Source organism: Labrus mixtus, chromosome 15 (assembly GCF_963584025.1).
Source record: "Labrus mixtus chromosome 15, fLabMix1.1, whole genome shotgun sequence".
NCBI classification, from domain to species: Eukaryota; Metazoa; Chordata; class Actinopteri; order Labriformes; family Labridae; genus Labrus; species Labrus mixtus.
In genome coordinates this window covers 26,436,608-26,458,265 of record NC_083626.1, presented here as the reverse complement: position 1 = coordinate 26,458,265, position 21,658 = coordinate 26,436,608, and the positions used below count along the sequence as shown (strand labels likewise).

Below are 21,658 nucleotides of genomic sequence, written 5' to 3'. Positions count from 1 at the left end.
CCGGAAACATACATTTGATATTCAGATATTTTAATTTTGAAAAGAAACTGCATAAAGAAAATGTTAGACCTCGAAAATACAACTATGAACTATTATCTAATCTATTCTATTTTTTTTACTCTATGTTTTGTGTTTTATTTTGACATTTATAGCCGGAAACAGACTTTTTGATATTCAGATATTTTAATTTTGAAAGTTAAAAAAAATGTGGATATCGAAAATACAACTATAAACTATTATCTAAACTTTTTTTCACTCCATGTGCCATGTAAAAAAAAAAGCGTAAAAAGTTTAATAAAAACAATTAAGCGGGTCTACTTTGTTTTATTTTGGTAGTTCGTGTATTTTGGTAGAGGTAAGTGAGTCTCGAGCTCTCCGGCTCAGAATCAACTCGAGACTTTTTCACAGAATAAATCAGGTCACGAGACTGAAAGAGGGGCTGCTAACAATGGGAACATTTGTTAAACATTGCCGGTGTGTCTGACTTTTGTCCTCCCCCTCCTCCTCCCTCCTTACCTGTCCGGCAGGTTAACACCTTCGCGCTGGATGTCCAACCTGCCGCCGGCCGGATTTTCCTGCTGAGAAGAAGCGAGGAAGAAGAGAAACTAACCTGACTGCTGGGATGAAGTTGGCAGGTTACAGTTTCGTTTGAAGTTTTATAACTTTTTTTTTTAAATCTTAAGTTTGAACATTTTTAAATCAAGAGAAGAAGAAGATGTTTTCCTTCCTGCGGAAAGGTGAGTTTTGCGACAGGTGAAGTTTTTGTGCTGTTCTTTACATTTGTAATGTGACATCCTGCTTACTGTGAGATTCGTTTTATACTGTACGATTTAATTCACATTTGCAAAAGTTGACCTTTTATAAATACGTTTTTATTACGTAGGCTACGTCACTTTTTATGTTACTTTAAATTCTACGTGAGTACAATTTAGACACAAACATAGTTTTCAATCAAAAGATTCGTGTAAATAATTCAACACATCTTATGGATTTGTATCGTATTATTACAAAGTTATTAAAAACTTTATTAATCCTTTGATTATAGAATATTTCAGGCTCCTGTGTGTGTTTCTGAAAGAGGACTTTATCCATAATGAATATTTTAACTTTAACATTCCTGTAGAAAACTTTTAAATTAAGGACTTTACAAAGTATTTTTATAGAACCCGACCGATTAATCAGCCAAGCCGATAATATCACCTCAAGTGTCGAGCAGTATCGGCTAATTTTATCACAGATATGCACATATATTACTAGATATTTTAAAAAGTGAAAATAGCATTTAATTTGATTTTATTTGATAACACTTGCAGTTCTCTTTCACCAGCAGAGGGCGCTATAGAGACTACAACAAAAATCATCACACCAAATCATGCTCAGTTACTTTCCAGTTTAGTGACCAGCTTGTCTTAATTAAATATCTTTTCCAAAAGTGTTTGATAAGCAATCAATGTGTAAATATAAATCTATCCCTTCAGATCGAACATAGATCTAAGAAAGATATCGGCCGATGTATCGGTATCGGACCACCCCGCCGCGGCGTGGATCAATATTCCTGTATGTTTCTGGGGAAATAAAGCAGCTGGACCGTCTTTAACCCGATGATTACCTGTGCGTTGTCTCTCATGGTTTTCCTGTGTGTGACAGAGTTAGTTTTGTGTGCTCTGGGATTACGCCGGCGACTGTAAATCCTGTTATAATTACACCCGTTTGCTTCCAGTCAGAGACCCCCCTCCTGAGAACATCCACATCTCCTGTTTGCCACCCAGTATTCCCACAGACCAGGAGCCGGAACAAACTGGAGGAATAGGTAACGCCGGTGTTTGTTTTGTAGACACTATTGCTTTCTTTAAAGGGGTTGTCATGGCAACGTTCTGAAATGCTTGCTCTGACACTCTGCGAAACTTTCCCTGCCCCAAAAACTTAGGGACTGACTCTCTTCTTTTCCCCTTAACATAAACAAATGTTTGATGTTTAAAAGCTCACTAATCTTTCTCATTGACTGTATATAAAGAAGGACAATGTGTCTCCTGCTCCTCCTGTTGTACAGCAGTGAGGCCAAAGTTATCCCCTGCGACAGGGTGCAGACATTTTGAGCTAAGGTGTGTGCAGAAAGTACCTTTTCAAACATCTATCTGTGCTGTGCTTTGGTCAAAATATAACATGAATCAAGCACCAGAGGAGGTTTGTGACCCTGTATAAACCAGCTCTCTCAGAACGCTCCGTTTTGGTGTGTGTGTCTCTTTAAATGCAAAGAGCCCCGCCCCCTGAGTTTTCCTGGTAGACATCACTCCTCTGTAGAGAGAATAAAAATGACAGATCTGCTACAAGTTTTGTTCTAGGCTGGGGGTGGAGATACCAGGGGAGGGGAGGGGATTTTTTTTTTTTTTTTACCAGAATCCCACTGTGACATCACAAGGAGAGCACATTTGAAATGGAGCATTTTTCTCTGTGTTGTAAGACTTATGCAGACCACAAACAAAGGACTGGATGGGTTTATTTCACATGTTGTGGGTCAGTAGACTCTCAGGTTACACAGATATATGTATTAGTGGATTTTTTCATAAATTGTCTCCTTTAACAAAAACACACTTTTAACTTTCTGATAGAACAGTAACGATCTGTCATATAAAACAGGAGATCTGCTTTCACCTCTCTTAGACTTTCATGTTTGTCAGATCACATCATAAAATAACGTCCGTTTACTGTTCTGCTTTTGAACACTCACTTCCTCTTTAGCGCAGGTGTTTTCATCAAACGTCTACCTGTCCATGCTCCTCGGCGTATCCTGTCGTTGGGCTGTTTGTGTGACCTTCACAATAAGATGATTTCTGTGTGCTTTAGTTTTTGTGTTTTTTTTCCCCCTCTCATGTTTGAGCAGGCGATGTTGTGGAGGAGAAAGCGGTGATCCAGACCACACACACACACAGAGTCACACCCCCGTCCGTCTTCCTCCAGAAACAGAATAATGAACCTGTTTCCAGCACTTACTTTGACCAGAGGGTCCCTGTTCCTGACGACCACGGGGAGGTAATCCACGAGTCCATAATCAAGATCTGACATGTGGTGATTTATATCTGCAGGACTGTGGAGGGTTTTTCATGCTGTTGTTAATATGATGACGAGGAATAATTCAATTTCTTGGGAGGAAGTATTTAATTTGTCCTGAAGGTTTAATGAGAGTTTGCAATAAAAAAAATAAAAGGTGCAGTTTGAAGATGGTTAGCCTAGCTTAGCATAAAGACTGGAATCAGGGGGGACAGTTTACCTCGCTCTATAAAAGATAAAAAATCTGCTCACCAAGCTCGTTAAAAAATAAAATATGGAGATGACAAAATACACATTTTAAATTTATATGGGGTAATTTATTGACCTGTTCAGTTTTGTTTTCTAACATCTGGATTAAAATATCGGCTGACTCAGAAGATAGGCCCCGCCTCCTATCGTTTCCAGTATTTATGCTAAACTAACATCGCTCTGAATTTGCCTTAATAATCTGAAAGTTGTTTCTCTTTGCTCGTCCAGCTCTTGGCAACAAATGAGTTAATTGTGTGACCCAGTGCCGCCTCATTCTATTTACAACTCCCAGTTAATATTTAATCCAGAAACTGTTCCTCAGTCGATTAAGAATTGTATCATGAGCTAAGATAATAAAACCTGAACTCTAAGTTAGAGTCCTCTTTCTGTTTTCCTTATTTATGGATTTGAACATCACTCGTCTGACCTTTTTTAGTTGCCTCACTTTGATATATTTTCCCTATTTTACTTCTTTGTTAATAAATAACTTTATTAAAAACAAAACAAATGGTTTTGTGTTGCTTCCCTTTTCCCCACACGAGGTGGCTGTTATTGCAAAAGCACACTGCGTAAAGTTTCAATCAATCTTTATTTGTGTAGCGCCAATTCATGACAAATGTTATGTCAAGACACTTTACTAAAGAGCAGGTAAAACACCTCACTCACTGCTATACCACAAAGACCCAACATCAATCCAACATGAGCACTAAGCAACATTTAACAAAGTTACAGTGGAAAAAAACGTCCTTTTAAGAGGCAGAAATCTTTGGAAAAGTTTGACTCCACCAGTGTGACTGTTTGTGTTTCCTTCTCCTGCAGAGGGGGATCAGCCTCCGGAAGCTGTGGGCCTTCACCGGGCCGGGGTTTCTGATGAGCATAGCCTACCTGGACCCGGGTAACATCGAATCCGACCTGCAGTCTGGAGCTAAAGCTGGCTTCAAGGTAAGACTGTCACTATACTGAATCTTTAAGTACTTTGTCTCCTCGTTGGTCTACAAAGTAGAAGAAAAAAAGAGAAATGAATGCACATTAATGTTTCCTGAAACCGCAGGTGACATCTTCATATTCTCTCTTATGTTTCACTAATGGCTGAGAAATTTAGTTTATAAAGGCTTTAGAGAAAGAAACGTTAGAAACCCTTTATGAAGGACTTACAAATGTGTCATTATTTTCCTGAAAAAGTTTAGGAGTTTTCAAGTTTTGAGGTCAGAATCATACACCAAATGTACAAAAGGTGCAGTAGAGGAGCTGTGCAGGTATGAGTTTTATTTACAGTGAAAATATCTTCCAGGATTAATCTCCTCACATAGTTCATGTAAACCAAGCTGCAAATCCAGCCTTTAAAAATGAATGTGGACGTGCAAAATCCTGCAGTTCATCGAGTGTCCGCTTGAGGCTGAGTGCAGGAACATTGGAAGTCGCATACGCACAACAGGCAAAAAGTCGTTTTTTACAGCATAAATAAACATGTTTACAGCCTGGTACAAAAAACACAATAGGTCTGATTATTTTGTGTAAAATATTGCAGCAGTAAGCCACAGAAACTGTGAGTTATAAATGATATGTATACTTTATTTTTGTCTATTTACTGCACTTCATTTAGTTATTGAAATATTGAGAAATGTAAGAACAAATTATATATCTTATTAAATCTCGCACAAAGAAAAGATGCTGCAACTTTATCTTATTTCAATACCGTTTATCCTTACTTCAGGATTATTTGTCACCAACTTTTTACCCACTTTGTAGACCTCTTCATGATTTGAATAATCTGGTTGATTAACAGACGATGCCTCTGTTTCTGCTCCCCGTCAGCTCCTGTGGGTGCTGCTGGGAGCCACCATCATCGGCCTGCTGCTGCAGCGGCTGGCGGCTCGGCTGGGCGTCGTCACCGGGATGCACCTCGCTGAAGTCTGCAACCGCCAGTACCACACTGTGAGAAAACCATCTTCTTCTTTTCTTTCTTCTTCTTTCCTTCCCAGAAACAGCGTGGCGCCTCTTAGTGTTGCACGGGAACAATAAACACACTTTAAATAAGCAAACCAAGACACAAAGACGGAAACATAAAGCAGAGGAAAATAAATAACAGAACAGCAGAACCTTTTTCATCTTCAATAACTATGATAACAACAATATTATCTGTGCAATATCTTTAGGATACAGGATGTTAAAGTAGACATAAACATGGAACAAGACGAGACAGATGAGACTGTAAAGGTTTGCAAACAGTGGAGTGGAGCTTGACTTAGACAAAAACTTTTAGAGGCAGTAAGCTGAAGTAATTCTGGTTTACTGTAACGGCCTCGTTGCATAACCCGCTTTGTTCAACAAAATAATCTGAAGATTATTTGATGAAGACTGTGAGCCGTTCTCAAAAACTGTGAGGAAAAAAACGTTAAAATTTACGGTTAAAAAGTAAGCGTGACATCATGAGTTCCTCATGTGAATATTTCTTCATCTATCTTGTGTAAACACGTCTCGTCGTCCTCTGTGATACCGGAGAGGGAACATCGAGCGTTAACCACACGGCTGCTGAACATGTGGAGCGTCCTTTTGTTCTTTAATTCAGCCGGCCCGCTGTGTTTCTGCTGCACAGAGTTTAACTGTTAAAGGAGTCGGAGGGCAGAGCTGAGAAATGAAATGTTTTCATTTGGGCTGCCAGTCTGACCCAGTCGGTGTTGATTTACCTGTCATAATAACTTAATTCATAAAACACCTTTTTAAAACAGGGGTTTATAAAGTACTTTCACATACAAGCAGACGCAAACATGAGGATAAAAGCATGAGAACCTAAACATCAAAATAACCAGAAGAACACAAAATTAACATCTTGAGAACCAAGATCTGCATCGGACCGTGTCGTCCCCTCAAACACCACCTGACGCCCAGCCTCCACCATCGCCACCGTCGTCCCTCAACCACCGCCGTCCTCCTTCATGCATGGATCATTCATGGATCTCTGAGCTTGTAATGCAAAACAAATTTCTGTGCAAACAGACAATAAAGTGTTATCTTATCTTTTTTTTTTATTGAGTACACAGATGACATACAACTTCAGGAGATGCTTTTCAGTTACCCCTTATCTTACCTTATCTCATCATGCACGGCCTGCTCTGACCTCCACCTCAGCAGAAATGACGTGTGGACAACAGGAACGAGAGGAATACAAAGTAGAAATCCTTCCTGCATTTTGTCCCATATGCTCTGTTTGTAAAGCGTCTCCAGATAACACTTGTTATGAATTGGCGCTTTACAAAATAATGATTGATTGATTGTATAGTGGTGCAGTGGTTGTTGCCTCACAGTGAGGAGATGCAAATCCCCGTCTGACAGGAGCCTCTCTGTGTGGAGTTTGCATGTTCTCCCCGTACATGTGTGGGTTCTCTCCGGCTTCTTCCCACAGTCCAAAGTCATGCTCGTTAGGTTAACTGGTGACTCTAACTTCCCGTAGGTGTGAATGTGAGTGTGGCTGGTTGTCTGTCTCTATATGTCAGCCTTGTGATTGGCTGGTGAATAGTCCAGGTTGTAAACCCCGCCTCTCACCAAATGACAGGATCAGCTCCAAGCCCTGCGACCTAAAATTTTATTAAAAAGGCAATAAAATAAATATTTATCTCTATATATATAAAGGTTTAAAATTGGTTATGAAGACAAAGCTGGGAGGATTTTACACAAATCAGACCAGAAACTGATTTAAAGGATTAATGCAATACCCATCAAACTTCTCTGAGTATTATTTGATGTAACAACAGATTGTTCAGACTCAGAACTGACCAGATCCTCCAACAAAAGTAGAACATTTCACCCCCACTTGGTGAAAAAGGCTGTGCATGTGTCGGCATTTAAGATGCAAAGGATTGAGTTATTTCATCTGTTTCACCTCTAAACAGCTGAATCAAAAATCTCCGTTTCTTTATTGTTAGTTTGTTCCTTCGTCGTCTTTTTCATTTTATTTTGTTGCACTAAATGTACACGTTAAAATCCAGTAAAATCAAAGTCGTACGTCGGCTGTAAAAATGTCCCAAAGGTCAAGAATACATTCTTATGGAAAACTCTGTTTGTGTTAAACTACAACGGACACTCGCTGCACGCCTCCACCGAGGCCAAAAGTCCACTCCATGAAATGCAAATCAGCATTTTCTTTTCATTAATTCATCACTTATTCTGGACACTTCACTTAAAGAAGTCTGTTTTATGTCACTTTCACTTCTAACCCCGTCACAGTTCAGGATCAAATATCGTTCGTTTTACTCTAAATATGTCTTCTTCTTCTTCTTCTTCTTCTTCTTCTTCTGTCTTTCTCTAAATGTTGTGATTTTAAAGGATTGTGTGTTTGTTTTTTAAGGGTTTGGAAAGTTACTCTTTAAGCTAAAGTAGCTACTCAAACCTCACCTATATAAGTTATATAACCTTTATTAAAGCTTCTTCACAAAGGTGACTATGGGGCTGTTTTTCTAAACTCTTCTAATTTCATGAAAATGTGTTTTTTGATTTGTAAACAGACCCTCCTCCTCACAGATATTTATTTCTTTGTAACTGTGTCTGACCGCTTCATAGTTGAGGTTGATTTATTTTTACTTAAATGCTGCACATACGTAGTATCACATGACGCTCACCTGTTTGTCTTCCCAGGTGCCTCGGATCATCCTGTGGTTGATGGTGGAGCTCGCCATCATCGGCTCAGACATGCAGGAAGTCATCGGCTGCGCCATCGCTTTCAGCCTCCTCTCTGCCGGCAGGTGATGGAGAGCACACACACAACGTTTATGCAGCGAATGCCGGGTTTATGGAAGTGTTTGATAATTCATGCGGAGGGCGACCCGTGATCTTTGTCACAGCAGCCCCGGGCTCATTCTCATCAACGGCTGCAAGACATCCCCTCGTTCTTCTGCCTTTCCCCCCCCTCCTCCCCTTCTCTTTCACTATCAAACAAAGGAAAACACGTCCAGATTAATCCTCTTAAATCAGTTCTGACAAACTGTAGGGGAGATAAAACATCATATTTTACAAACTATTTGTCTGTTTTGCATCCAAAAATCCTGAATTGTTCAAAGTCTGTCTCAGAAAATGTGGAGTGGAGGTAGAAATTTGAGTTGAAAGAAAGAATCAGTTACCTCAGATTTGTACAGTCGCCCTCTACATGAGTGTTTAAATGTGCTTTTTGTGTGTGTGTGTGTGTGTGTGTGTGTGTGTGTGTGTGTGTGTGTGTGTAGGATTCCCTTGTGGGGTGGGGTCCTCATCACCATCATCGACACATTTGTCTTCCTCTTCTTGGATAAATACGGTAGGTTTTTAGTCTCGTACTCATTTTACAATTTAATTTGTCTTCATAACAACAGCAACAAATCAAACGCCTCCTCGTTAATCCCCGCGCAGGTTTGAGGAAGCTGGAAGCTTTCTTCGGCGTCCTCATCACCGTCATGGCCGTCACCTTTGGATATGAGGTACGAACTTTAAAAATCCACATGCATGTTAAACAGGTTTGACTTCGTGTTTCTGTGACCTGCTTCAGTCAGCGTCTAATTAAATCTGACTGAGGAGTAATGTTGGATAAAGTCAAAGACACACAGGCTCAGGTGGGAATCACAGCAGTTTGTTTAAGAAGAGATTAAAAGTGAGGCGGGGCCGCTGGTGGCGCAGTGGTTGGTGCGCACGGCCCATGTACGGAGGCTGTGGTCTTCCAAGCGGGCGACCCCGGGTTCAAGTCCGACCTGTGGCCCCCTTCCTGAATGTCTTCCCCACTCTCTCTCTCTCTCTCAATTCTGACTCTTTCCGCTGTCCTATCTCTCAAATAAGAGCCCACAAAGCCCAAAAATAAAATCTTTAAAAAGAAAAGTGAGGCCAGCTCAACTTTAATAATGAACCAGTTTATTTATTTATCTATTAATCCCTAAACAGGAGCTTTAAGACATGCAGTGCATCAACATACAAACACACTCTGACACATTTCTCTTCATTTATTATCCAGTTAAGGATGAAAAAGCAGCATCACAAGCGTTACAGTTAAACGGGCCTGACTCAGTTCAAACTGGTTTACAGAAGGTTCCTGTTCTGCAGCTCAAAAAACAAAAAAAAACAAAGATCAACATCAGACTTAACAACAACACAGACAATCAGAGATGGGGACTCTGTTTGCCTGCTTTAAAATGCATCTCTGAGCTTGTTGTCCTGATGTAATGTACGACCTCATCCCAGAGTTTTGGTGTGTGTGTGAAAGAACGACCTCTGACCTCAGCTGTTTTTGTAATCCGTTTTTTTGGGTTAATGCTCGCCAGAGTGATCTGATGACGCGTTCCTGACTTGTGTTCGATCTTGCAACTCGATCACTTAAGTTCTTGAGACGAGGAGCTGTCATGGATCTGAAAGTAAAACTTAAAGGCATGAATGTTTGTCTAATTCTGAACCGTCATGGCGTCCCAATGTGGGTGTGTTTTATAGTATGGCGCTGCAGAACAGTCACTGCACATCAGTGTGAGCGTGTGACCAAAAACAAATCTTAAAGAGAATCTTAAAAGAAGGAACTTTTATTCATTTTATTTTTTTATTCCACCTTATCTATACATCAGAATATTATTATTAATACTTATTTTTGTATATTTATTTTTCACCGTCTTTCATCTTAGCCGTCAACAGGATATGGCAAGATAGTGAAAGAGTCTTTATACGTGAGTGACAGCAAGGGGTGGGATCTGTTTGTGTCAATGTGTGTAATTATCCATAAATTCAATAAAAATAACTTTGAAGAAGAAAAGAAGGAACTCTTTTCTGACCCAGCTTTTTGCATCCAAACGGAGACTGACTCCGTCTCATTCTGGAAGACTAAATGTTCACACACGCTCTGCCTCCTCTCCTCTCAGTATGTGACGGTGAGCCCGGATCAAGGCGAGGTCTTAAAGGGGATGTTCATTCCGTCCTGCGAGGGCTGCGGACCCGTTCAGATGGGTCAGGCTGTGGGCATCGTGGGAGCCGTCATCATGCCTCACAACATTTACCTCCACTCCGCTCTCGTCAAGGTGAGTTACAACTTTAATTTAATTTAATCAGCTTTGCGAAATAATCAAAACACTAAGTGTGAAAAATCTCTCAAACAGTCTCGAGAAGTGGATCGAACAAACAAGAAAGAAGTCAGAGAAGCCAACAAATACTTCTTCATCGAGTCCACCGTCGCGCTCTTCCTGTCTTTCCTCATCAACGTGTTTGTCGTCGCGGTTTTCGCCGAAGCTTTCTACGGACGCACAAACCAAGAGGTGGTGAGTGTCTCGGCTGCAGCTCCAATCGTCTTAACATCAGAAACATTTTCAAGCCTGATTTAACCCTCATGCATCACTCTGGACATTTTTGTCCATTTGGTCAAATTTGACCTCTTCATCTGGTCATCATTTTGTCTGCGTTTCTTCTGTGTCATTTCTTAAATCACTCAGGACAAAAATGTCCACTTACAAAAAACTGATATAAAAATTGAACAGATTGATATTTTTTTTCTACTTTTTTCTGCATAAATCTCTTAAACAACTTCAGCCCTGCTCAAAACTACCAAACATTCAATCATTTTTAGGAATTTAACCCTTTAAATGCCAGTTTGATTACATGATGTCACTGTTGTTATTTATGAAAAAAAACACAAAAATTTGTTATTTTCCATTTAAAGGGTTAAATTCCTGATAATTATTCAACATTTTATAGTTTTGAGCAGGGCTGGAGTTATTTAAGAGATTTATGCAAAAAAAAAAAGTAGAAAAAAATATCTGTTCTATTTTTATAGCAGTTTTTGTAAATTGGACATTTTCGCCCTCCAATGTCCAAACAGGGAACTACATTTTAAATTTGATGCTCCACAAAAACTAACAATGCATCAAATTCAATATTTTGGGTAATCTTTGACATATCCAAGACTGATTAAAAAAAAAATCCCCCAGCCACCAAATATTTGTAAAATGGAAAATAACTAATTTTTTTTATTTTTTATGAATAACAACAGTGACATCAAGTAATCAAACTGGCATTTAAGGGTTAAATTCCTAAAAATGATTGAATGTTTGATAGTTTTGAGCAGGGCTGAAGTTGTTTAAGAGATGTATGCAGAAAAAAGTTGAAAAAAATATCAATTTGTTCTTTTTTATAGCAGTTTATTGGAAGTGGACATTTTTGTCCTTAGTGACTTAAGAGGGTAGTAAATTAAACTGATGCCTGATTTAAAGAAGGTGTGTGTTTTTTTCTTTGGCTTGCTCTGCTACAGATGTGTTTGTCTCCTTTTCCCCCCAGTACACGGTGTGCAATGAAACAGGAAGTCCTCATTCCCACCTCTTCCCTCAGGACAATCAAACTCTCACTGTGGACATCTATAAAGGGGTAAGTTTGGATTAAAGCTCAGAGTCTGACACTTTACCACAGCACTGTTCTGATCTGAAAGTCAGGGACAGATTTTATGAATGAGCCGGAGATAAGTTTACTTTTTAACATGTTAGGCTTTTAAAACGGCAGATTCTACACTTCCCATGCAGCGCCGAGGTTTGTGCACAGGTCTCCTTTCATAACAAATCTCAGGACCCTGACTCATCTTTGTACTCTGTGTGATGGAGTCAACTGGCCTGCTTTGTCTAAGCGTAGAGGAAATCATCGGCATGTCCTTATTTAAATGGTAAATGGACTCTGTAGTGTTGTAGTACTTGAAATCGGTCCTGGTCTCAAAACCACTTTTTGAAGATCTTGCAATGGAAAGCATTTTTACTCTGTCTTGTCTCGGTCTCAGATCGGGCGGACTCCAGATTTTAAATCAAGACCACCACTGAGAGTCTCATCAATTTCTCATCACTTTGATGAGAAATTAAAATCCTCTTTCTAAAAGGCAAGGCAAGTTTATTTATACAGCACATTTCAACAACAAGACAATTCAAAGTGCTTCACACAAGACATCAAAAAGCATCATGACAGAGGAAAGAAAATAAACATTACAATAGAAAATTTAAAAAATCACTGAAATTATTAAATCTGAAAATATGTTCAAATAAAAATAATTCAATTGAAATTGATTTAAATAAAAAAAGAAAAGTAAATAAATTAAAAGAGTTTAAATAAATAATAAATAATAATAATTACAGTGCAGAGAAAAAGTTTAAAATAACACAAATAACTTCAATTCATTCATGATTAGATTTTTTTTTTCTTCCCGGTGTTACCGTGAGTGACACGTCTGCTGCACACAAGAAGAGGATTTTTCATTGTTAATTATGGACTTGGTCTTTTCTCTGTCTCACCCCGCCTTGGTCCTGGTGTTGACTCGATCTCTGAGCATTCTGGTTTTGGGTATGTCTTGGTCTCGGTTAACACCAGTTATCTGTTCCCAAAGTGCGTCTTGAAATGAGGAAAAAGGACTTTCAGGTACGCTGCTCCTGAAGGAGGATCTGTGTCTGGGAGAGTTGGTCTCTTTTAATCTTTTTTAAAAGTAGATTGAAGGTGTTGGAGGAAGATGCTTCAGGGTGTAGAAGCATCTTCTTCACACTCACATATTGTCTGAGTGTGATTTTGTCTGAAAAATACAAAAACAACAAACAATGAATTCATTGTTATTTATGGGCTTGGTCTTGTCTTGGACTCGGTCAGTGTGGTCTTGACCACAACACTATCTGTTCTCTTGAAATGAGGAAAAGCAGTTTCAGGTACGCTGAATGAATTACATTTCATTTGATATCTCATACCCATGAAAACAAAGTTAGAGTTCAACTTGAACCAACTGTAGAACCGGTTGATTGTCCTTAATGTTTCTTGTATGTGTGACGTTTAACAAATGCCTTACGCTGCCCTCTACTGGCCACAAGGCGGCATAGGATAAATGTGTTCAAATGGTGAAATCCTGATGCAATTGGCTGCAAAAGGAGACCTTTAACTAACTGATAAATAACCTAAATATAAACTACTAACACTGAATATGTTGTTGTTGTAGGATCTTATTGGCTTGCCATATTTCTCACTGACATGCTGCGCTACAAGAACAGAACCATCACCTACCATCAACATACACTGAGAAATATTTACAAGGTCCTGCTAAGCCGAGATGATCCTCTGGGCTATCTGATGCTTTTTAATAAAGACCAGTGCAGAGATCCTAGCAGAGGAAGTGTGGACGCAGGAGAGAGGATGGGAGAGCATTATCAAAATAAAGAGTTGTGAAATTCTCCTCTATGATTTCCGGCATCTTGCTATTTTTGTCCGTCAGCTGTTTGATATCCACCAAAACAACCAGCTGAAAGAGGCTAAAACACTTAATAGAGTTTAGTTTAGTTACATGACACCATAAATGAAAAACGTTCCCGGATCAGAGTGCTCTAGGTAAGCTATATTCATTCTCAAGAAACAAAAAGAGAAAGTAAGAAGTCAAACTAAATAAACAGAACATCCCGTCTTCTTTTCAAAGCTTTTGAAACTAAATTAGCGAAGTTTAAAAACACATCAAACTTAAACAGCCATTCCAGTTTCTGCACATCTGTCCGCCCCAATATTTCTGATTTTACTTCATGAAACAATAATTCTCTCTTCTGCAAAAGAAAATAAGACTCTGTCTCAACTTCGTCCATTTCGCACATCTCGCAAAGTCTGTTTTCTACTGGAATATTTTTGAATCGAGCGACCTCAACGGCCAGAGGGAGAATACCAGATCTTAACTGTGCGACCGAGGATCTTTGGCTTCTAGATAAACGACACGTTACATATAACTCGGGCATAAAATGATTTTTGATCTGTACGTGTGTCCTTAGTTTTGGCTTGGACAGAGCGTTTTCAAACTTGATCAAGAGCTTATCTTTCATGGAGTGAATGTTACAGCACAGATTATTCATGTGACTATATGTCATATCCACCTCCTGGAAGATGGAGTAAAGATGAGTAATAGATGTGAACTGCAGATTAATGTCAAATGTCATCATTAGCTAAGATTAAATGATGGTTTGTGCAGTATTTTTTCTCTCAGGATGCTCTTCCCCTTCGCTCAGTTAAGTCCTGATTGTGTTGTTGTTGAAGCCCTGTGAGGTCATTCCTGTTTTCTGGTGACTGATAGGCAGCTGCTGAGGTTGTGATTGTTGTGTTTGTTGTGTTTGTGCGTCTGTTTGCAGGGCGTGGTGCTGGGCTGCTTCTTCGGCCCAGCAGCGCTCTACATCTGGGCCGTGGGGATCCTTGCAGCTGGTCAGAGCTCCACGATGACGGGAACGTACTCGGGCCAGTTCGTCATGGAGGTCAGTGGAGGAGAGAAGACCCTGCACGACACAAAAACATCATGGGACAAATTTCACTTGCTGTCTTGTGCTGACGGGGTTTCATGGTCTGAATAGTTTTAATTAAAGTGGTTCCTCGGTGAAGTCTTTTGTTTCCTCCTTCAGGGTTTCTTGAACCTTCGCTGGTCACGCTTTGCTCGGGTATTGTTGACCCGCTCCCTCGCCATCGCGCCCACCCTGCTGGTCGCCATCTTCCAGGACCTGCAGCACCTGACCGGCATGAACGACTTCCTCAACGTGCTGCAGAGTATGCAGGTCAGACGGGACAGACATTTCTAACACACATAATTAAGTTTGAATTAACTTGAAATTCCTTTTCATTGCTGATTTCTCAGTGAGTAGCATGAAACACATTTCCCAATGATGCATGCTCTCTCTCTCTCTCTCTTTTTTTTTTTTTCTTTCTTGTCTCACAGTTGCCGTTCGCCCTCATTCCCATCCTCACCTTCACCAGTTTACCGTCTCTCATGGAGGAGTTTTCCAATGGACTGTGAGTTCATCAAAGTCTAAACACACCCCCAACAAAACAAATCATAATTTAATCCAACTTTTTTAACAAACGTCTGTTCTCTCGTTGTCCCTGCAGAGTGTTTAAGATCGGAGGAGGCCTCGTGGTGCTCATGGTGTGCTGCATCAACATGTACTTCGTGGTGGTCTATGTGGCCGCTCTGAACAGTGTGTGGCTGTACGTGCTGGCGGCGTTCCTCTCCATAGCATACCTGACATTTGTGGGATATTTGGTAGGTAACATTAGGTCGCGTGGGAGCGGCTCTCTCTCTCTGCACACAGTCTGCTGTGGGATGAACTTTGTTCCACTGAGTAATAAAAAACATATTCCAGCAGCGTCATACTCAAGAAATATAAAATCTAAACTTTACATATTTAGCTTGTTTAGCCTTTAATACCAATAAGCAAAGTGTAAAAACAAAAACCCTGCTTTCATTCCTGCTGGTTCAAAGAGGTTTATATGCAACCTTCACCTGATTCTGTTTTCGACTGATTCCTTATTAATCTGTCTTTGTCTGTCCGTGCTGCAGGTGTGGTTGTGCCTCATAGCTCAGGGAGTTTCCTGGCTGGATCCGAGCCGGAGGAAAGGCACCGACACGTCCGTCCTGATCCAGCAGGAGCCGGAGTTTGACTCCTGAATCAGAGGACGCCTCGATTCAAAGGTGAAGCTGTGAACAACTGGATGGAACTGTTTTCTTTTCTTGTTGTCACCTCGAGTGTGAGTCAGGACTTTTTTCAGGTGACATGGCAGCCTGAAAACGCTGACTGCTTCTGGTGTTCAATGTAAACTTGAGATGTGAGCAAAGAAGAAGAAAAGACGACGGCTACTTCAATGACCACCTGGACAGTAGGACAAAAGAACGCTGACCACAAACTTCATAAATCAGTCCACCTATCCTAACATTTACAAATGACACAGCCAGTGTTCACTATGGTGTGCAGGTTCAATGTCTATATGTGAAGGTGTTATTTAACAGATACCTCAGTTTTTACACAAGTTCCTAAATCTGTTTTTTTATTCACTCAAACATAAGTCAGGACTTTTTAATTTACAGAACTGTGTTCATCTGTTTATTACTGACACTGTGACTCACAGTAATGGCTGCAAGATACCACACCAGAGTGTCTTCAGAGGAGGGGGGGAGGGGATTGAACCCTGATCTTATCATGAGGGGATAACCTGCTCTACCTTCTGAGCATTACAAAGTGGACCGTACAACCGCAGATACATCATACGAATGAACATCCAGTGATAGCCCAGTGGTTATGTCGTGCGTCCCATGTGCAGAGGCTATAGTCCTCGTCGCAGCAGCTGTGGGTTTCGAATCCGACCTCAGCCCTTTGCTGCATGTCACCCCCCCTCTCTACTCCCGGCATGTCCTGTCTCTCTTCAATTGTCTTATCTGATAAATGCAAAAAAAATGGCCCAAAACAACATCCAGTTAACTTGAGAAAAAAATATATTAATACAAAAATTTTATCTTCCCTAAATATGAGTATGAATGTCGTCTCACCGTGCAAAACAAACCACTCCTTATCTACACGATTTCCTGAAGATGCTTTAATACTCCGACGATAATGATAACGTTTACTCATATTGCACCTTTTAGATCAAAATAACAAACAGATTTAGGAGATGAAATCACAAAAAGAGGTGATAATCACTGAGACAAATTAGCTACGTATATGTGAAAAGATAAAAAAAAGATCAAATAAATCACCAAATTAAAAAATCAGTTTTCATTAAGATGCATGAGATCATTTTTCTACCATGGCATCAATGTTATATAAATGAGAAATATTGGCAGCAACTCAGGAGTATTTATTCATTTAGCAGGAGTTAAATGGTAACAGCAGTAATAAGAGTTAATAAATTAAATCCCTGCAAACTGATCCTGGATCACCAGGTTAGTTTCAAATCAACACACGTCCATTACGAGTCAGTGAGGCTTCTTGCAGCTGCAGTTGCCGTAGAAACAGTGTCGGTTGTACACATAATAAACTACCTAAGTGTGTAAATATGATCTTATATAAATCATATTTCAGGTCTTTGAATGCCCCTTGTGGCCTTTTTATTTCAGTTCATGAATTCATTTTTATTTTTGCATAACCCTGCAATATCCACCTGCAGTTTCTCTTTTGGCCACAAGGGGGCATTGCAGGCCACATATGACTCTCCTCAGATAGAGTAAATGCCTCTCCAACACCAGAACATAACACATTAAATAACACGGTGTGTTACATCACATTTGTCTGTTACTACTGCTGCGTGGAAACAACATTTTTTATTCTGTAAAAAAGAAAACTAAATTAAATGAGCACTAGTTTACGACTTAGCAGCACGTACATTTAAGTGTGTCTGCTGTCGCTGTGTGACATGCCAGTGGTGCTGGTATGTCTTGAGGAGCTGCAACTATTGTGTAACTACGAGTGAAAAAAGCACTGCTGGTTTCAGTGTTGCTCAAATTCCAGACCTGAAGTGCTTCAGCCTCTGAAAGACGAGGAGAGGCGGATGGACAGGTTTTTCTTTACATTGTGGCGGGGAACTTTTTTTCTCTCTCTCTCTCTCTCTCTCTCTCCCTGCCTGTCTATAGAGGGAGAGTTATGTAAGAGGGGAGAGTCTTCCCACCGCCCCTCTCTGTTTTTGTTTTTCTCAATGAGCCAATGTCTCCCTGCCTAGGCCTCACAGCCTGTCCAGTAGGCCCCTTTCCTGGAAACACAGCCTAAGCAGAGGCCACTCAGGGGCAGGCCTGCGAGGTGGGAGGGTAGGGGAGGAGGAGGGGGAGGAGGGGGGTGGCCCCTTCCAGCAAATCACATGACTGTAGACCCTACAGTCCCAGCCCTACATGAGGCTCAGATGCTGCAAGAACATTTCAACAGCTAGTTTGTCACCAACATGAGTGGATGTGGCTAATGCATGGCAGAGTGCATGAGGCTGTAAGTAGACACTGAGAATTCCCAGGTGTGAAATGTAGAAATAGAAACACAACATCTGATGGACGCAGTGTGTTTGTGTTTGTGTTTGTGTGTGTGTGTGTGTGTGTGTGTGTGTGTGTGTGAGAGAGAAGTTAACTTGACTGTGTTTGTGCTGTGTATGTCAACATCAGCGCATCTTTATGAAATGTGCGGTGAAACTTGGAACAACTTGAGCAGTTTTGTGGAGAATATTTCGCAACCTTATATTTCTGATGTTTGTTTCTAAACATGATGAACATTATTTTGTTTTTTCCATATGTGCCATCGTCGTCATGCTACCAGAATTTTAAACTTCGATACGATACCAGTAATAATCGAATGATTCTGATACTAGGGCAACTGCAATAGAAGTCCTGTGCATCCTATAATGGGGTCATTTCTTGTTTTTAACTATCAAAGAATTGCAAGCAAACACCTACACTGAAATATTCATGGGCCTTGTTTTTGTGTCATATTGTACAAATATTTTAGCACAGATCTGCACTGACACAATTAAGACAGTGTGCAGGTATTTACTTGATATTTTTGATGGATCCCCTCCTCTCTAATGCACCTGTCTTCTGAAATAGATTCGCTTTTTTTTTTTAAAGCTGAGGTACTGAGGTATTGCATAAAAGCATGTGGTATCAGAAAGTATTGTTATGTTTTGAAGAATTGAACATTTTAACAACCTTATAGCTCAGTGTCACAAGACTGAGCTGCTGATTGTTTGTTCTGCAAAACATCCTCGCTACATTTGTTATAGCTGAAGGCAATCGTGTTTGTTTTGTTGCTGCGGTGTTCCCTGAACCTGCTTATATAATGAACCCGTAATTAAAGAAATCAATCATTAAGTGTGCTATCGAGTTGTAAACAAACAGTTCCACTGAACAAGCAATAAACTACGTTATGGATCTACAGTGAATTGTTTGTCAGGATCATTTAAAAACAGTCACATTTCAACTTTTCTTCCTCTTCTCTTGAACTTCACCTCTTGAGATTTGAAACGTCCTCAGCTTGTGATTTATCCCCCCTCCCAATCTTACCTCGTGTTGCTTTAACGTGCCTGTGCATTAGTTCTGTAGGTCGCTGAAGGATGGACGTTGGAGCGTTAACTTGTAGCTGATGTTTTGAAGTCACATGTTTTGGAGCAGTTTCTCTCCCAGGGGATGAGACTGCAACAGGACCCTGAACGCTCAGCAGCAGGGCCTCAGCACCGTTTGGCCCCTTCTCACTGTTAGAATGAATGTGCAGCATGAAGGACGAGGGCAGAGATAATGAATTTCAAGTTTGATCCGGTAAACAGAGGCATCAGCTGAAAACCACATGACATTTTCCAGCTGTGCGGTCCATACTTCTTATTCTGTATATATTTTTACACGGATCTGTCAGTGCTGCCTGAAAATGTCCGACACCAGGAATGCAAACAGCCTGGCCGTTCTTGTTTATGTCTTGCATTGTGGCCACTGCGGGCACTGGCTGAGCTTGTGGCGTAATGGTCCCACATGTGTTTGCAATGGGTCGACTTGAGTTATTTCAACTTTTTTTCCCTAATCAAACAAGTTAATTTAATCGTTTTTGTTCTGTTTTCTTTAGCTTATGGATGTCTGCTTTTTTCTTGTTTTCTTTGTCATTCATATATGTCCTTGAATATCCCCTGTTGGTGAATTCCACATAACAGTCGATCATTGTGATTTACTGGGAGGTTTCTGGACTCTCAGCGGACGAGGAGGTGCTGCAGAGGCTCCATTGCTGTAAATATAAATATCTGAAGACCCACTGGTGAAACCACACTGCCTAACATGATGTCAAACCCACTTCTATTTATTTAAACAAGGTGAAACAAATGAGTTTTAGTTCTGGCTGAAAGAAAATTACTATACTCAGTGTGGTAAAAAAAATTATAGTAAAATACTCCAAACTTCTCTGCAGCTGAAAACAACTTATCTTAATTAAATACAATATAAACAGAAACTGTTTGTGTGTTATTTGTCCTGTTTAAACACCAGAATCAGAACTAAACAACAACAACCTATAAAGCCTGCTCAGTTTTGATTCAATATAAAGATATTTCTGCATGATGCAATCATCATGCAATGTTTATGACCGGCCGTCTCATGGTAAAAAAACTGCTTTCAAGCTGTTGTTGCAGAAAAATGTTCCTTTTTTTTTTTGCACATAGTAAAATCCCCCTGCAGTTCTTTCGGGCAAAACAAGTTAGTTTCATTTTACTCTTTACTGTGAGAAAAGAGAAGGAAAGGGAGGGAGAAAGTGAAAGGAGCCTGGGTCATTGGTTTCACTCTGCCCTCTGTTACCCTCATAAAGTACTGAGGGACAGCTAGCATTTATCCCTGCATGGAGAAACTCAATTCATCTGATATGGAGACATAGGGGTCCTTCAGATCTAGGGGAACTGGAAACATCTGCTGAACTACTACACACTTTAAAGGTATACTATAATACTATCTATATCATAAACAATACCTCATTAGAAATGCACTTTATTAAATGTTGTGTGCTTTTAACTATCCTGTAATTTGCATTTTATTTACAATTCAGTGCTTTCTGCTTATTAAAGTAATCACATGTTACGTTATTAGAATTTTACAGGGAAAAAAATCTTATTTTTGTCTTGTAAAAATGGTTGGAAACTTAAGATGTTTGCACAAGCTTATAAAATACTAAACAGTATGAGCAAGGATAAAGTATTTTGTGAGCTAAAATTACCGTATTTTGACCTGCAATGTGTTAGACTATAATCTCCATTCGGTTTGATACATTTCTATAAGTGAAAAAGCCCAAAAGACATGAAAGCATTGTACAAAAGATATAATTAATTACATTTGTGGACGATAATATATTTAAAAAATAAACTAGAAAATTACGTTCTACCGTACAATTAATTATCAATGACATATAAGACTTAGTTTCTCTTTATTGGTATGATATTAAGCCGCAAATAATATATTTTTGTTCATATTTAAATATAATTTTACAAACAATGTGAGCTCATTTGTACGAGCAGCGCTGGAATGTGTCCGCTGCGGAGCGCGCAGAGCGGGGAGGAATGCCTTAACCACGCCCCTCTCCTCCTGGGCGTCCAATCCGGGAGCAGACACGGTTTCAAGGCGCCCGCGGAGTCCCAACCGTAGAAAAACAATACCCCGGATAACAACAAAACTCGTATTTTGTATCTAACCGCGCACAGAAATCCGATTTACTCGGTCAAAAACGACCATAGCGAGTGATTCTCGGCTTTTTTCGTCGCTCTCTCGGGCCTTTCTGGCGATGTTGTTTATCTGTAGTAAGGGGGGGGCTTGAAACCGCCCTCCCTTGCCCCATTTCCTCGGTTGTTTTCCTTCTCTCGCCTGGATTCTCCATGTTGTTGGTGCAAGAGTGAAGACTTCGCAGCGACGGGAGAGGGGGGCTGCTCGGCGATTTAAAAAAAACAAAACAGATATAGACAACGGTAAACCCGAAACGACGGAGCGGATAGAGCCTCTAGAAAAACATTTACAAGTGCCTTGCCCCCTCCCCGAGAGGACCGACCGAGCGAAGAAGAATAAGAAGAAAACGCGGGGGGAATAAAGAAACCCAGGAACAAGATAAACCCCACTCTTCGTCGCGGATTGTTA

General features: G+C 40.2%; 1 protein-coding gene across 3 annotated transcripts; it reads left to right on the top strand.

Moving 5' to 3' along the window:
- The first annotated feature begins 378 nt into the window (after nt 1–378).
- LOC132990099 (natural resistance-associated macrophage protein 2-like) lies at nt 379–16,863 on the top strand. 3 transcript variants are annotated; one of them, XM_061058164.1, is made up of 16 exons: nt 383–737; nt 1,721–1,810; nt 2,879–3,030; nt 4,117–4,239; nt 5,113–5,232; nt 7,930–8,036; nt 8,511–8,581; nt 8,674–8,741; nt 10,155–10,310; nt 10,389–10,547; nt 11,560–11,646; nt 14,403–14,522; nt 14,667–14,816; nt 14,978–15,051; nt 15,148–15,301; nt 15,599–16,863. In XM_061058164.1, the coding sequence occupies exons 1-16, from the start codon at nt 716–718 to the stop codon at nt 15,704–15,706; spliced, it is 1,761 nt and encodes a 586-aa protein (XP_060914147.1). In that variant the 5' UTR covers nt 383–715; the 3' UTR covers nt 15,707–16,863. The 3 variants fall into 3 exon arrangements, with proteins under 3 accessions (XP_060914149.1, XP_060914147.1, XP_060914148.1); XM_061058165.1 differs by having other exon boundaries at nt 384–737; nt 2,882–3,030; XM_061058166.1 differs by lacking the exons at nt 15,148–15,301; nt 15,599–16,863 and having other exon boundaries at nt 379–737; nt 14,978–15,055.
- Nucleotides 16,864–21,658: the final 4,795 nt, after the last annotated feature.